Genomic DNA, 17,055 nt, shown 5'->3' with positions numbered 1-17,055 from the left:
TAACTGAATCACTGATTCAAATAAGTATGTTTAGTGATGTTTCTGAAAGTAATCCATCTTCAAAAGATTATTTGGATAATTCAAATGGTAAAATTGACGATAGTTTTCACAGTAAAACTCTTACTAATACAAATATTACTTTTACATCTAACTCGTTAAATGTATTGGGAAAAAAAAAAAATTAACAACAGATTCAGACTCATATCATCAGGAGACTCGGTAGAGTCTCGACTCATTTTTTCCCAGCGCGAGAGATGTTACCGGGTAATTATATAAATAGGTTGCGTGTGTATGACGTCACAATTCTTTATTTATTTAATAACTCCTTAAATATCAATTTTAAATTTGAAGTAATAATAGTTTCCTTATCAATATTGATGTTTCCCTATCCAATAAGCCTATCCTCGAATTTTTCCGATGAATAATAAAATTGATACAGTACCCCGTAAATGCCGGGTCACAGTTTTGACTAAAAAATATTCTTCAAACTTAAAAATGCTTCATTTCGTCGCGTTCTCTTTCCCTCTTTAATATTGCCGGTCTGATCTCTTCGTTTATCTCTCCGTCCTCTTTTATACATGCATCGGTGCTATGTCCATTTCACTTCACATCAATATATACGCATACTCACATACGGATACGCGCATCGGATTGGTTCACTGTATACAGGGATGTCTTGGCGCGCGTTAGATTCTTTTTTTTTTTGTTTTTAAAAAACAATTGTTTGAAATTGTGAAACGAAATTTTAATAAATATACACTTGTGTTCTACATATTCTAAACTTTATTTTAATAATTTTCATTTTCAAAAAAATTTTTTTTAATTGTTGAAAAATTGAAAACTTAGGATTTTTTCCAGAATATCGTCTAATTAAACAAAAGAAGTGAAATACCATCAAAATAAAAATTCTTAATTTTTATATACAAAAGTGACTCATTTTTCCCTTTTTTAATAAACAAAAGAGGTGAAATAAAAAAAAAATATGAATAAAAAAAATAAGGCGGTTTTCTTACGATAGTTTATAAATTTGATTTTGTAATTTTGAAAAACCTGCCTAATTTTTTTTATTCATATTTTTTTTTTATTTCACCTCTTTTGTTTATTAAAAAAGGGAAAAATGAGTCACTTTTGTATATAAAAATTAAGAATTTTTATTTTGATGGTATTATTTACATTAATGACAGTATTCACTTACAACTATCTTCAAACTCAACATTCAATTGTCCTGAAAATCAAGATGATGATTGTGATGATAAAAATACGAAATTTAGATTTTCCAGATGTTACATCAATAAATCGTTAACATTCCCTGGTGGAAATATTTCTCCGAATTTTTCCGAATTTCTCCGTGATTACTCCGAATTTCTCCGCGGTTACTCCAAATTTATCCGCGATTACTCCGAATTTCTCCGAAATTGACCCATGCGGAGAAATGAGTGGAAAAATTTTTCTCCTCGTTGATTTCGGAAGGATTTTTCAGCGGTGAAATTATTTTTTCCACATGTTTCTCCGCGTGTGTTTTTTCCGCGGAGAAATATTTCCGAAAGTTCCCTTACCCAAGTTGATTCGGAGAAACGGTGAAAAAATTTCTCCTCATCGTTGATTTTAGAAAAAATTTGTCAGCAGTAAAATTCTTTTTTCACACGGTTAGAGAAATAGCGGACAACTTTTTTAATTTTCAATTTTGGCGAAAGAAAAGACTAATTATTAATTGTTACATAACGCAAAGCATAATGATGTTTTTTTTTTTTGAAAAAAATAAAAATTCGAAGACAACTTTTTCCAAAAAAGTTGATATACCTGAGGTACTTGTTCTACAAATCTCCCGTGATCTTTTCATCAAATTAATAAATGTGGGGAAATGGGTGGAAAAATTTCTCCTCGTTGCTGACTTCGGAATTTCTCTGTGGTAAAACTTTTTTTTACACGTTTCTCCGCGTTTTTTTATCGCGGAGAAATATTTCCGAACGTTTCTCCACCCAAGTTGATTCGGAGAAAATTCATAAAAAATTTCTCCGCGGTGAAATTATTTTTTTCGCACGTTTTTCCGCGTATTGTCATCGTGGAAAAATATTTCCGAACGTTTCTCCACCCAAGTCGATTCGGAGAAAAGTCGGAAAAAAAATTTGATATTTTTCTCAACTCATTTCTTCACATGGGTCAATTTGAGGGGAATTCGGATTAATCGCGGAGAAATTCGGAGTATATGCGGAGAAATTCGGAGTAATTGCGGAGAAATTCAGGAGAAATCGCGGAGAAATATTTTCACCAGGGTTTAGCCTACATTTTAACAGAAAATTGAAATAATTATGAATTGACAATTAAAAAAATAATTTAAACTTAAAAATTAAAATTAATCAATGAATTCATTTGACTATAATAAATTGTATAGGGGAAAGCGGGGCAAAATGGAACGGCGGGGCAAAATGGGACACCCAAAAAAATATTTTGACTCATATTTTTTTTCATTTTTTCGTCACTCTTCGATTAAAAAAGCCGGAAGAAAATAGATGCAATAAAAAAAAAATTTTTTTGAAAATTTTTTGAGCATTTTTTTTAAGAACAAAGAAAATTATTTTTTATATGTTTTTTTTTTGTTCGTCGAGAAAAATGGTGATAAATTAATTTAAAAGCAGTTATTCGTAATTATACATGAAGAGAAATAAAAAAAAATTATTTTTTGTGATTAATATCACATTTTATTAAACAACAATAAATAAATTTATAATAATAATTTTTTTTTTAATTTTTAAAAATTATTTATGTTTTTTTTATTAATAAGTGAGAAAAACTAATCGGAAAATACTATTGTCATACATCGATTTATATTTTTTCCTCAAGTGTTCTATTTTGCCCCGCTTTCCCCTATATGTATATAAACGCAAAAAAAAAAAAAAACTCATTGAACTTGATGGAAAAAAAATAAACAAAAACAACATGTAACTTTGTGCAATCGACTTACTAGCGCCGTTACTGGTGATAATATGCACTGGTTTGCTCCGATTGCTACACTCCGCGAGCTTCAACAGAAGCTTATGCTAAAAGCTAATACACAATGTGACGTCACAGATTACCCTCCTCATAAAACTTCAAGAGAATAAATAATAAATTAATTCGTCAACGTTTGAAAAAAAATATATTATTATTAAAACTTTACAAAAAGATGTGATATCATAACAAAAAAAAAAACCTAGTTTTTTTTACAAAAAGAAGCGTCAAGTATTCGAAATCGTTTAGCTATTTTATTTTTTTAATAAAAAAAGATGTGGTACCAAAAAAAGTCAAGAATTAAATATATTTTCAATGCATATAATTAAGTCTTAACCGTTGACAAAATTTTAAACTTGACACCACCTTATTTTCCCAATTATCTTATTAACAGGAAAGACATCTAGATACCTCACTTCAGCATATTACTTTTTCTCACCAATTTTAATTGTAATTAATGAATTTGTTATTGACTGATTATCAATGTAATTTATCATCAAGTAAATTTGTAATTTATAGACATTTTTTAATTTTTAGTTTTTAATTTATAAGTATTTTTTGAAAAAAAAAAAAAAAGTAACAAAAAAGAAAAAATATATATTAGTCAACAAATAATCTAACTAATTTTTAATATGTATAATTTTTACAAATTGTTTATCAGCTACTAGTAACCTGTTAATGGAGTAATCTGTTGGAACTGTCAAAAAATAAGCAAATAAATGAATAAATAAATTTAAATTTCATATTTATATATGTATAATATACATTGAACCAGGTGGGTCAAGTTTAAAATTTTGTCAACGGTTAAGACTTAATTATATGCATTGAAAATATATTTAATTCTTGACTTTTTTTGGTACCACATCTTTTTGTATTAAAAAAATCAAATAGCTAAACGATTTCGAATACTTGACGCTTCTTTTTGGAAAAAAAAAAAAAAAAGCAATGCAACGAATATGACGCTATGAAGGTAGGAAATTATAAATTTTTTCATTTATATCTTTATCCTTTTGTTTTTCATTATTTATTTATTCCCTTGACTACGTCGATAAAGGATCTATTAAAACATTAGAAAAATCAAGAGAAGGTTTTAATATAGATAGTTATCGTGCAGTGATTAGAAAACATGAAAATTCTGGTGCTGTTATTGAATTTATTAATAATAACAATAGTGAAATAGTTAATTATAATAATATTAAAAATATAAAAAAGATATATCACACAAGTAGTACATTGTAAATTATTGGGTCCAATTATTAATACTAATTGGAATAATAGTGATATTGATCAATCATCAGCACTAGTTGAAGAAGAAGCACTTGATCCTAAATTTCTTGGTAAAGATGTTATAAATTTGTTGTTGGAATATATGAAATATTGTTAAAATGTGTTGTTAATAGTGTATAATCAAGTAATTATATAAAGCCAAGGATATGTTGAAAAATAAAAATCGAAATATTCCATCAAAACAAATGTAATATGGTTAATGTTGATAAGACGTAAAAAGTTGAAATCGAGATAGAGAGCAGAGATTTCAGTAGAGAGATAAATAGCATAGAACACTGTAGGACGGGTCTGTGTGTATCACTTGGTATAAAGTTTGTAAACTATTGTTGGCTCTGGTTCTCGCTACCGATGGCTGAAAGTTTATTCTTGGTTTAAAAAAAATATTGAATATAATAAAAACATCAAAAAAATAATGAAATGAAAGAAGTAACATCGAACTGTTATGTTAATAATTTAATGAAAATATTAACATTATATAAATATAATACAGCAACAAGTTTATGTATTGATTAAGTATATAAAAACTTGATATTAATGCTCGGAAAGATGGTAATTTGATTAATGATTGATGATTAATTTGATAAAAATATAATCACAAGAAGTTTTGAAATAATTAATATTGAAATATCACCATTAATTGATAATTTATATTGGATTGAATTAACAACAAATGAAAATCATAGTATGATCTTTACCTTTATGTTTGAAAATCCCCCAAGGGCACTTGAGTCCAACTTTTCCAAATTCTCATTTTTTTTTTATATTTTAAATATTTTTTTTCATTTCCTGGGGAAAAAAAAATTTCAAACATTGTTTTTTTTAATTTGAGTACATGGAAAATTTTAAAAATTTAACAGAGTATGTAGAATAGTGACACCGAAGGCACTTGAGTCCAACTTTTTTAAAATTTTGGTTTTCATAAAAATTTTGAATATTTTTTCTACTTCTAGGGGAAATAAAAATTTCAAACATGGTTTTTACAAAAGTTTACAGAATTAAAAATCTGTTTTTATTGCTGGTGTTGTTTGATTTTTTAAAAAATATTAAATATATATATAATAAAGATGGTACATTTTGTTGTTTGGAAAATCAAACCTAAAAAAGACTTGTAAATGAAATTTATGAAGTTTTTTTCTAAACTTTTATGTTAAAGGGATTAATTCAACAGAAAATAATAGTACACTGTTTTTAACTAAACACACCGAGTGCCTAGACAAGTTTGAATGATGATAAAATGATGGAACAAAATGGTACATTTTGTTGTTTGGAAAATCAAACCTAAAAAATATTTGTGAATTAAATTTTTTATAACTGTAAGATAAACACTGGTTTTTTCAATTATAAAAAACAAAAGTGACTCTTAATTCATAATAAACATTTTAATTGTTGGAATAAAACAGTTTTAGGTAAATTACTAAATTAAAAATGCATTCTCATAAATAACATGATAAATTATCATTTTTAATGATAAAATTGAAAAACAATTTTAATTGATGAATTCAATTTTCAATTTGCATGACAACTACATTCTTCGATCGGTACTTGGTCTTACCGATCGAAGTATAGATGGAGTGCACGGCGACCCGACATATATCAAAATCGAGTATCATGTCTCCTTAATCAATCTCTGCTAGAACTACTAAAGGAGTTTCACTTTACTGTGCGTATGCAATAGCACACACATTGTTTTTTCTAAACGCAACACATGAAAGGTCAAAAATTTATATCAGTAAATATCTCAGAATAACGACACAATAAAAATTCAAAAAACTTGTTAATGTAAATAAGTATTTCATTTAAAAAATCGTTTCCCATTGAAAATTGAAAATTTTCAAAACTCCGGCGAATGCGGGTTTTTTAATTACGGAACCATATTAATTATTATTATTATTATACATAATATATTTTTTTTTTAAATATTTATTTGAATATAAATATTGTACACAATAATAACAATGAACATTTTTTGATTGGCGCATGCGTACAAACTTTTTATTTAGAAGAAATTGTTGTAAATAATAAATCGGTAATTGTTTGGACACCCGATAACTTTTGAATAAATAAACGCAAAAAAATTATGTTGCATTCAAAAAATTCTTTATAAAAATTGCCACAGCCAAGGGTATGATAAAAATTCCAAGTCTAATTTTTTAAAGGCCCTTCATTCATTACAAAGTTCGCGATGACACCTATTATTATAAACAATCGTCTTACAATTGAAAATGTGTGGTTTTAATATTTTCAAATATAGCCTTGGCTGTAGAGATTTTGATGAGGAAAATTCTAAGACCAAATAGAACTCTGTGAGATAATTTTTAAAAAAGTTATGAAGTGCCTAAAAAAACACAAATTCTGATATTCTGTTAATTAACAAATTTCTAGCAACAATAATAAAAAAAAAAAAAACGTAATCTTGTAGAGTTTCTAAAAAAAACCATCCTGGCAAAAAATTGCATTCATGATTTGTTCTTAGTTTTCTTAATATTTCGAGTTCAAAATTTTTTCATTATCTATTTTTATCAACAATTAATTAACTAACAATCAAAATTTTTTCTTTCATATCCTTGGTTGTAGATCTTTTCAATACCTTTAATTGAAGCCTATTTCAAACTCTCTATCTTAAATAGTTTAGAAGATTCGTGTCATCTGGCAAAAAAAATTCCCATAAACTATAGTTATATGAAGCTCAAAAAATATATCATTAACTCAAGTATAAAAATATTCGTGTAGGCTACAGTAAAAATCCAGACAAAATACAAGAAAAATTACTACAATAAGCAGGATTTAGTGACTATAATGACGTCAGCCACGCTTTTACCACACCATTGTAGTGCATTACAAAAATTTCTGCTGACGATTTCTCTCCGTGTACGCTTGTGTATTAAAGTTGTCGACTTTGACACTAATTAACTCGATTTTGAAAAGTGAAAAATTATGCAATTAATTGTATTAATAAATTGTATCAACGTCAATCTAAATATCTTTCAGATTATTGTTATTCCGCTTTGGTCTTAATACATTCATACGATTATTTAAATTTAGAATAGAAGCATCAAATGAGGATCAAAAAAAATCTTATACTCCATAGTTTGTGTTTTTGTTTATCCAAATACAATATGCATATACTAATTCAATATTTCTGAACTTCTTAAAAAAATGTATAAAAGAAATTCGCCCACGTAAAAATATGTACTCGTACTGACGATTGTCCAAACGTCACCCTAGATAAAAGGCTTTCTTTTCACTAAAGCATCACGTACACCCCTACTAAAAATTCATGACTCGTTCACAGCTTCGATCAGCTATAAAACTGAGCAGCTGGCATACAACTGGCCATTCGGTATTTGGTTTGGCAAATCGATCAAAGTGTATATTTTTCATCATGAGGAATCTTATTGTATTAATAGCAATGACCCTGTTGGCAGTTACAAGTGCCCAAGATATCGGTACAACTGCTGAAGTTCTTCAGAGTATTTACTATAGGTAAGAATCGAAAGGACAAATTGATAAACACAAGCAAATACTTGTTAATTATATTTTTCGTAAAGGTGTGTGGACAGTGACTTGATGCTGTCTTGTGTCAAGCCGAGAGTATTGGCATACCTAACTGATGTTGTCAAACAAGAACGTGTTGCAATTACTGAAGATCTAGCAATCATCCGTACCAGAGAAATGCCACCTGATACTGAAAATTATACCCAGTTTGAAGAAGTTGAACCAGAGAGAAAAGATCTTCTCCGTGCTTTGATGCTCGAAAAATTAGATTCTTATATTAGCAGTCATCGACTTGAAGCTAAACTCCCTGAAGCTATTAATGGATCTAGTATTGTTCCTAGATCATTCATGGATTCCGTTCCAAGCAAACTTAGCTTGCCACTTTCTGATTCAACCAGTGAACAAGGTATATTTTTGGATTTTCAAATTGTTGTGTAAATTATGCTAATTTTATGTTTCTTTTGTAGGACGTAGTTTCGTGAAAAAAGTCATGATTCCTTTTTTGTTGGGTTTAAAATTTAAAGCAACTGCGCTGGTTCCTCTTGCTCTTGCCTTAATTGCACTTAAGACATGGAAAGCTTTGACATTAGGACTTTTATCAATGGTTTTGAGTGGTGCAATGCTTATCTTTAAATTATCCAAGCCCAAAGTTGCATACGAAGTTGTACATTATGGTCATCCTCCTGTTGAGCATGCTGCTGCACACTGGGACGCTCCATCTAATGGACCGTACAATGCTTATTACAAAAAATAAAATAAATCTATTTGTACTTTTAATATGTCCGCCGAACTTTTGTATTTAATATTTATTAGAATGATGTATTTATAAAAGATATTTATTTACATGCAGTAATTTTTAATAAATTTGTTGTAGTTTTATAATTATTTTATTAGTAATAATTTTTGATAATTATTAGATCCTGTTCTCAATATTTTTCTTAAACCAATTTAAGTCGAATTCACGAATCCTTAAATAATGAACACATGGATCGAAAAATATTGCATTGATCATTATATTTATAATTTTGAATTTTTCGATCCAATTATCTTTACTTGATGACATTAACATTTAATAGTACAATACAAATACGTATTCCATGTCAGAATTTGAAAAAGTCACATAAAAATTCATGAAGTCTTCAATTATCCTCTAGTTTAAGCTTTCCTGAATAATAATATTTTGTTGAATTCTAATTAAAATTACTAATTAAATAAGAGAAACTTCATGTATTGATATTCACCAACGATACCAAATAGATTTCGTCCCGAAACTTTAATTCTCGCAGTTAATTATTATGATAACTGCAATAAAACATAAAAAAGGAAATTCAATAACTGACCTTATTTACAAAATAAATGTGTATTTCTCCATATAAAATTTTTAACGCAACCTGAGCATAATAATATTGAGCGTTTCATTGATTAACATTTATATTTGGTGAATGGTTAAAAATAACATTAAAAACAAGCATCAACGGATTTCTGTGTACTTAAAGTGCTGACCCGTCGAAAGTAACGTCGTGATCATGAATAGAATTGATAATGTGTTTTAGTTCAATGCCATAGTATCTTTTGTAGGTGGAGAACGTTTCTTGAGAGAGTGAGAAAAAATACTTTTCCCTTTACAGTAACTAGTGTTTCCAGAATCAAAATTATTCATTACTAACATCTCATACCAAGAATGTGTAAATTTTACATATATAACTAGACGAGAGACATACTAAAATTTTTTGTGTAAGTTGATCTTTATAATAAAAAAAGAGCATTCAGTATACTCGAATTCACTTTTATAAAGATGAGTTTATCAATTTGAAAAACCAAAAATATCTTTTTACATGTCATTGTCAGTACTATGACAACATAAATATTTCTATAGATTTGTATAGAAGTGATGGAAAATGAATTTTTATCAAGTCCTCACACCTACCATTCTTAATAAGGACTTGGAAAAAAAAAGAAGTGTTTCTGACATGATTTAGACCTATAATCATTGCTAAGTGGGCAACCACTTCAAGCCTCTTGGAAAAAAAAGTCCCTTATATTTCCAAGTTCAAGCAATTTTGACACTCACGGCCATTATTTTGTCAAATAAGCCATTTCGAATAAGAACTTGAAAAAGATGTCGAGTGACTACCATTGGATTTGTGCCCACGATCGTCGATTTTCCTATATCTTTTTTAACACGTCTTATATAAACTCAAATATTCATGAATCATGACGGTAGACTTCATCAATACATATAAGCTGCAGCAGAATATTATTAATTTTTAAACACCTATCACTAATGATTATTCTTCACAATGTACCGTTATTCTATCAAAAATATTTGAGCGCCAGTTCTAGTTTCTTTCAAGAGTTCATTAATTTGCAAAACACGTATTTTTTTAACTCGCGTGCTTCGAAGGATTTGTCGCACGAGACATCATTTTTAACTTAATCATTAAGTCACATCATGTCTAAAGAGACCTCGATAATCGAATGCCATACTGAACGAAAATAAAATTTGTTATAAGCAGTAGGGGCAGTATTAAAGTACTACTATAATAAAAAAAAAGAGTATAGGTTTGTATAAATAGACAGTTCAGCGAATCAACAGGTACTAGTTGTTGTAGAACCGTCTTCAATTATCAACACAAGGCGGAATAAAAATATCCATTTTTACTTTCATCATCAATTTTTTTAAGAATGAAATATTTTGTAGTGTGTGCAACAATCCTGGCTTTGGCTATCGCTCAGCCAGCCAAGCTTGAGGGTTGGAAAAATACAAATATAGAAAGTATGGTAGAACAAACAAAACTCGAGTGTTCGCAGAAAAATGACGAAATGGCCTGCATGAAGTTCAAAGTTCTAAATCTTCTAGATCAAATCTTTCACAAAGATAATTTTAAGGTAATTACACTACTATATTTAAATAACCATTATATGTCACAGTAAAAATTTCATATAAACGTTTGTTTCTTTCACTTAAAGGTTTCCGAAACTGTTGAAGTAACCAAAAATTCAGAAACAGTCGAAGGGTCTGCTCGTGGCAAAGGATCTTTCATGGAAACAATACAAAATTACCTTGTTTCTCACGACGTAACATTTAAACTTCCACTTGAATCTGCTGTCAGAGTAAGCGCCAGAAATATTGATGATGATCAAATTAGCTTTGATTTCAAATTTGGTCAAGGTCGTGCCGTAGAAGAAGCACGAAAATCGAAATTGAAAAAAGTCATCATTCCTATCCTCGTATTTGTCTTACTCAAAGCAATGACTTTGATTCCTTTGGCTATTGGTGTCCTTGGGCTTAAAGCTTGGAATGCACTCCAATTGTCATTCTTCAGTTTTGTTATCTCCGTGGGACTTGCTATCTTTCAACTGTGCAAAAAAATTGCTGCCGATGGTCATACAGCTCCTCTTGCTGCTCATGGACCTTGGGAATATCAAGCTGCTCAATACAGATCACTAGAAAATAATGAGCCAATTACAAATGCCCAAAACTTGGCTTACTCAAGCTATACTAATACTGATTAAAATAGTGTAGCAATTTTCACTTTTTTTTGTTTCAGAAATGATTGAATTTTGCGTGACTCTGAGTAGTTAATACTCCTGTAAAATATTTCTGTCTACGTATTGTTATTATTTAATAAATTATTATTGCAAATTATTCAAGATTATTTTGTTTTTTTCCTTTTTTGAAAACTATAATTTTTACGTTTTATTTTATTTATATTTTTCAATTTTCATTGAAAACTTGACTGCAATCGTTGAAAATATTTCACTCATCGCATCTGATATTCAACATGGAATATATAAATAGATTGTACAACAACCTTCCACCACTATATTACTTCAAATTTTAAATAAAAAATCTCCTCAAACAATTCTCTTGCAATGAGTTTTCAATCTGAAAATGTAAACATTTCTTTTTGGATTTTTTTTTCGTTGTTCTCTTTTTTGATATATCTATCTGTAAATATACAGATAGTATTGTTATTTATGTAGGTGATTCTAATGAATAATTATATTTCTAATTTTCAAATAGTAATCTTATCATTGATTCCACCTTTCATTCATTTTTCTTGTTTGAAAATACCTTACAGGTCAACTGATGAATTGTGCAAGTTTTCAGTTGTGCTCGAATTTTATTTGTCGAGGGTTTTTTCCTTATTTTTAAATTTGTGTTTTAGTGTTGGATTCATTTCTTTTAGTTTAGTTTAAATTTTTTTCTTTCTTTGTCTTATTAATGTATCATAAAGACACTTGTATGTAGTTTGACTGTTTTATTTTTTTTTAATTATCTATGATATTATCACGTTTATTCATCAAATCTTCAAAAAAATCTTATTTGTCTCGTTTTATAAAACATATTTATGTTGAATTCTATAATTTTATAACTATATTGTTTATGTGGCTTTATTAGATTTTACGAAGGTAGACCTCACTGCAGGATCACCTTGGTATTGTATATGTTCACAAAAAAATCTATAGACCATAAACAAATTAATATAGCACGTCATATTAAGACTAAAAAGAGTGCCTCTTAAATGCCTAAAATTAGCATTTTCTGATTTTTTTTCCAAATTTTTATTGACGCTGTCATTGATGTAAATATGTTTTGCCTTTTTTTTAAATTTTCAATAATCCTAAAACTATTTATCTAATCAAGACTGTACCGACTAATTTCAGACTCCATTATAATTTTATCCTGAAATTTTCGTTTTTTAATTTCGATATCTTTGAAACTTATATTTATTGTTACAATTTGAGCTATAAAATGTCATAATTGTATGTAAAATTGTTTCGAGTAGAGTATGCTTACAAGGTTGGTAGTCCTGTCAACCCACAGACATATAAATCTCTTTAAACACAGCGAAGTATTCAAAATTTTAATCACAAATCTTTTTCTATATAATATGATCTGTTCAATAACCATTTTTGATTTTGCTATTTTCAGTTTTTCTATATACAGATTTTCTTGCATTTTTATTATTATTATCAATTGTTTTGAATAATGATTTTGTTCTAATAAAGAAAAAAAATCGGTATCTATTATTTATTATATCAATATATTTTTAAACGTACCATTTTTTCAAACTCTGGATTGTAGTATTGGTATAATCAAAAATAATAATAATACTTTTTTTTTCCCCAGCTTTGACAAATCCAACGTATGCTCAAATTTTAAGAATTTAAAATGTTCTGAAATTCAATATTAAATGAAATAAAATTATTTGTTGACATACTATCATGAACAAGTTCTGATTTTCGATGGCACATGCCACAACGTATACCAATTCAATTCACTTGCCGCTTAAACATATGCGATAAATGATAGACGTACACTTCATCACCTCTATGTGAATAAAATTTGAATAATATTTTCGTTTGATCATTGACGCAAAGCATGTGCGACCGAATAACATAGATTCACTGGTTGAAATTGAATAAAAGAGGCGGGCCACTCCTCCGTCAGTCGCAGTTCGATCTCCGATTGTGTGCCACTGTGACGTACTGTCTTGATCGACGTAAAATCTCTACGAAAAAAAAAAACAAAATTATCATAAATAAATAAAAGACCGATTCTATCAGAATATCATTAATATTACCATGTATTTATTTCACGTTTTTGGTGTGATATTTTTAGTGGCTAGTGTATCAGCTTCAGGCACGGATTTCTTGTCAAAATCTCTAAATGAGTGTATCGCAACTAACTCATGGACATCGTGTTTAAAACATGAAGTACTGAGCTACTTGGATGATAAATTAGGAACAACAACAGAAATTCGATCAGTTCATACTATTGATGAAGCGATTTTAACGAGAACAATGAAGTTTCTCAAGCAATATAATTATAATATCGATATACCATTTTTTGAGGCAAGCTTGAAATATCGACCAAGTCGTAGTCTTACTGATCTTGATATTGAATTTGAGAAAAACGATATTGTCAACAGTGAGGCTCGCGGAATCTTGAAAAAGAAATTATTATTGCCGGTTTTGTTGTTATTGAAATTAAAAATGAAAGCATTAATGCCAATTTTTGTCGCTATCATTGGCTTGAAGGCAATGAAAGCTCTTATATTATCCAAACTTGCTCTTCTTGTTGTTGTTGGATTTATAGCTCTTCAATTTTTCAAAAAAAGCGGTATGACACCTCCGATGGGTACGTTAAAATTATTATTCTTATGAATTAATATAAAAAATGTCATATTTATTGAAAGAGAATGTTATAATAATAATTGCATCGAAATTATTCACTTGATAGGAATGGCTATGGAAATTGCTTCTCCAACTACCGCATACGGAGCTCCACCTCAACCAACAACAACTTCTAGTTATGAACCAGTGAATACCTGGGATGGAAATGGACCGTATTCACGTGTCTGGACACCAGCAAATGGTGCTGATGTCCAAAATCTCGCCTACAGTTATTATTCTCCAAGTAGTACAAGTGGAACCAGCAGTCCAAACACCTACAGTGTTCCAGTATCATCATCATCATCGTTGAGTAGCTCTAACGGATCATCAAAATAATAATAATAATAATGAAAAGACGCCAACATTAACGACTATCTAAACAAGAGTATGACCTTCATGCTTTTTTCATAAATAGTAAAAATATGATTCAAGCATAATTGGTCTGAAATACACTCAAAGAGAGGCATTAAGAAAATGCTTATAGTTAAATTAAACTATTGTGTCATTTAATATATTGACGATTATCAATGCCATAAGAGAAACATTTTTCTGTTAATCAGTAAGAGATTGATTTTGAGACTCATTTATGTGTATAAAACTAATTGTACAAATTCTATTTTTGTTTCTTGCGTCACTTAAATTTGTTATATAATATTTATTAACAGTATTTATTAGTTATTGATAATGCAAATTCATTGTTATTTTGCAATCAATAATAAACACAAATAAATTAAATCACTTTTATGCATTAATTAAACAGATATATTTTAATTAGAAGTTCGTACCATTTTGTTCTATTGATGACTTTTTTCATCGTACAGAATAACCTTACTCAATATTATTGAACCACAAAGAGGGTGGATGAGAGGAGTCAAATTTGTTCAAGATAAACTTTACGCGTTAATTTGGTATTCTGTCCATTCTTCCTGATGTTGGAAACTCAGTTGTAAGTAAAAAAAATATTTTTTCAACTATTCTGTCTTTTCTGGGGAGCTATCTCTGACGAGATTGAGTGACACCACTACTAGTAGTAGTTGTAGTGCCTACTACACCATGTTACCTACTTCAGCTAGTACACATAAAAACAATTTCTACTACACTACTACAACTACTACGATTACTATATCTACTACACTTTTACTTCAAGTCAATTACTACAACTCATTAACTATTATCAAAACAAAATAAAATATGTTTAATACATTGAAAGAAAATTAATAGTTTTTTATTGATAATATAAAATATAATGAATTCTTAAAAAAACAATTAATTTCTTTTTCATTTTGGAAAAAATAATGTTAAAACATACTTTTATGATAAAGTTGAATAATATAATAGTTTTTTTTATTTTTTTATTTGAAAAAAAATAATGCTTACAAATTGATTTTTTTTTTTTTTTGTTTTGAGAAAAAAGTAATTCTTAAGAATAATTTTTAAATTAATGATATAGATTTAATGGTCGATGATATAGATAATGATAAATTCGACACGAAACCCTATTTTATTATAAATATTCAAATACATATGATGACTACACTACACTACTACACCAGTGCTACCCTTCTACTCATGGAGTTTAATAAGGAGGGTGATCTCTGACGTCACACTATGCATTAGTATAGGCTTATGTTGAAGCTCACGCAAAAAGCAAGTCAGTATTTACGTAGTGTTACCTAGAGCAGCGAGAGCTCAAAGTCAAATTTTGTTATGCATGTTTTTTCTCATCACAATCAATGGGTTTCTAGCATACGTACTTCTATCGAAAATTCAAATATAATCATTTGATAATAAAATTCATCATAATTGGATTAACTATTGAATGACTTGTAATTTTTACCTTTTAATAAGTTTTTTTTTTTAATTTCCAATCAATCAATATTTCTAACTATAAATAATCATCTTGGTAATCATGCACTTGATATTTATGGGAAATCAACATTAATAAACATTTTCATCAAGATTTTACCTCATCACTTAAAAGCTGGCAGCCATAATCATAGTCGAATCATTATCATATTCACTTGTTCCTGTATGATAAATAAGAAAATGAATAATCGATTGATAATCATAGCTTACTGTTTTTTATTTTTCAATATCTGATAGGCATGACAATTATTTTAAAACTATCATAGACTTGAAAAAAAAAAAAATATAAATTTTTAATTCACTTCTAAAATGTTTATTATTTATTATTGTTATGAAAAAATGCATCAGTAGAAAACCACTAAAAAATATATTTTACTTTTTCAAAATGTCCTTTATCTAATGGATATTTCAGAAATACTGTGCAACAAATATTTATTGTAAAAAAAAATATTAAAAATAAAAAGACCAGTGGAAAATTATGAAGTTAAAATTTTTTAACAGTTGAAACACTGTTTTTTACAATAAATATTTGTTGAAAAATCTATTATATAAAGGACATTTTGAAGAAGTAAAATATATTTTTTTGTGCATTTCTACTGATGCATTTGTTTATAACAATAATAAACAATAAACATTTTATGTTACAAGGGCAGTGGGAATAATGTGTGAATTTCCAAAGCGTAAGAGAGGTAGTGCGCTTTTTGGAAATTCACACATTATTACCACTGTTGCTAGTAACATAAAATATAGTTCGTTACATGTGCCCAATCAGAGAGCCCGCTCACAACTCATTTGGAGGGGAAACACTCGCCAAGGCTCGTGCTTGCCCCTCCAAATTCGTTGAGAGCACACTCTCTGAGTGGGCACTTGTAACGAAATATACTATTATGTGTCGCGCGGTCTATCAAGCGCTCGTATGTGTTACCGATTTAATCCTTCGAAGATCACTCTTTGTTTATTTGATTTATTTCGTTAGCAACAAAAAAACAGACTATGTCTCACCCACTCTTTTTTTTTCTTTTTTTTGTTGCTAACGAAATAAATGAATAAATAATAGAAAAAGGCAAACAGAAAGAAATTCATATGAGAGTAGTTAATATTTGATATTAATCAATAATATCTTAATAATACTAAAAAGTCGTGCTACACCGGGTAGACTCGGTTAGATTCGGGCATGCTTGATCGATGTTTGGTGGAATTACAAATCGTGCTGCACCGGCTAGACTCGGTTGAATT

The 17,055-nt window shown here is 28.6% G+C and overlaps 3 protein-coding genes across 3 annotated transcripts; all 3 read left to right on the top strand.

Moving 5' to 3' along the window:
* Positions 1-7,600: 7,600 nt before the first annotated feature.
* Positions 7,601-8,633, top strand: LOC122859493. Its single transcript, XM_044163108.1, has 3 exons — positions 7,601-7,758; positions 7,824-8,176; positions 8,238-8,633. Exons 1-3 carry the CDS (start codon positions 7,658-7,660, stop codon positions 8,522-8,524), a joined length of 741 nt encoding a protein of 246 aa, XP_044019043.1. The 5' UTR covers positions 7,601-7,657; the 3' UTR covers positions 8,525-8,633.
* Positions 8,634-10,354: 1,721 nt separating this feature from the next.
* On the top strand, positions 10,355-11,419 carry LOC122859492. The gene is made up of 2 exons (XM_044163107.1): positions 10,355-10,659; positions 10,741-11,419. The coding sequence occupies exons 1-2, from the start codon at positions 10,456-10,458 to the stop codon at positions 11,284-11,286; spliced, it is 750 nt and encodes a 249-aa protein (XP_044019042.1). The 5' UTR covers positions 10,355-10,455; the 3' UTR covers positions 11,287-11,419.
* Positions 11,420-13,225: 1,806 nt separating this feature from the next.
* Positions 13,226-15,075, top strand: LOC122859491. The gene is made up of 2 exons (XM_044163106.1): positions 13,226-13,918; positions 14,021-15,075. The coding sequence occupies exons 1-2, from the start codon at positions 13,363-13,365 to the stop codon at positions 14,287-14,289; spliced, it is 825 nt and encodes a 274-aa protein (XP_044019041.1). The 5' UTR covers positions 13,226-13,362; the 3' UTR covers positions 14,290-15,075.
* Positions 15,076-17,055: the final 1,980 nt, after the last annotated feature.

The sequence above is a fragment of the Aphidius gifuensis genome, linkage group LG6 (assembly GCF_014905175.1).
Source record: "Aphidius gifuensis isolate YNYX2018 linkage group LG6, ASM1490517v1, whole genome shotgun sequence".
In the NCBI taxonomy this organism is placed as follows: Eukaryota; Metazoa; Arthropoda; class Insecta; order Hymenoptera; family Braconidae; genus Aphidius; species Aphidius gifuensis.
This window is presented reverse-complemented; position numbering and strand designations above follow the sequence as displayed.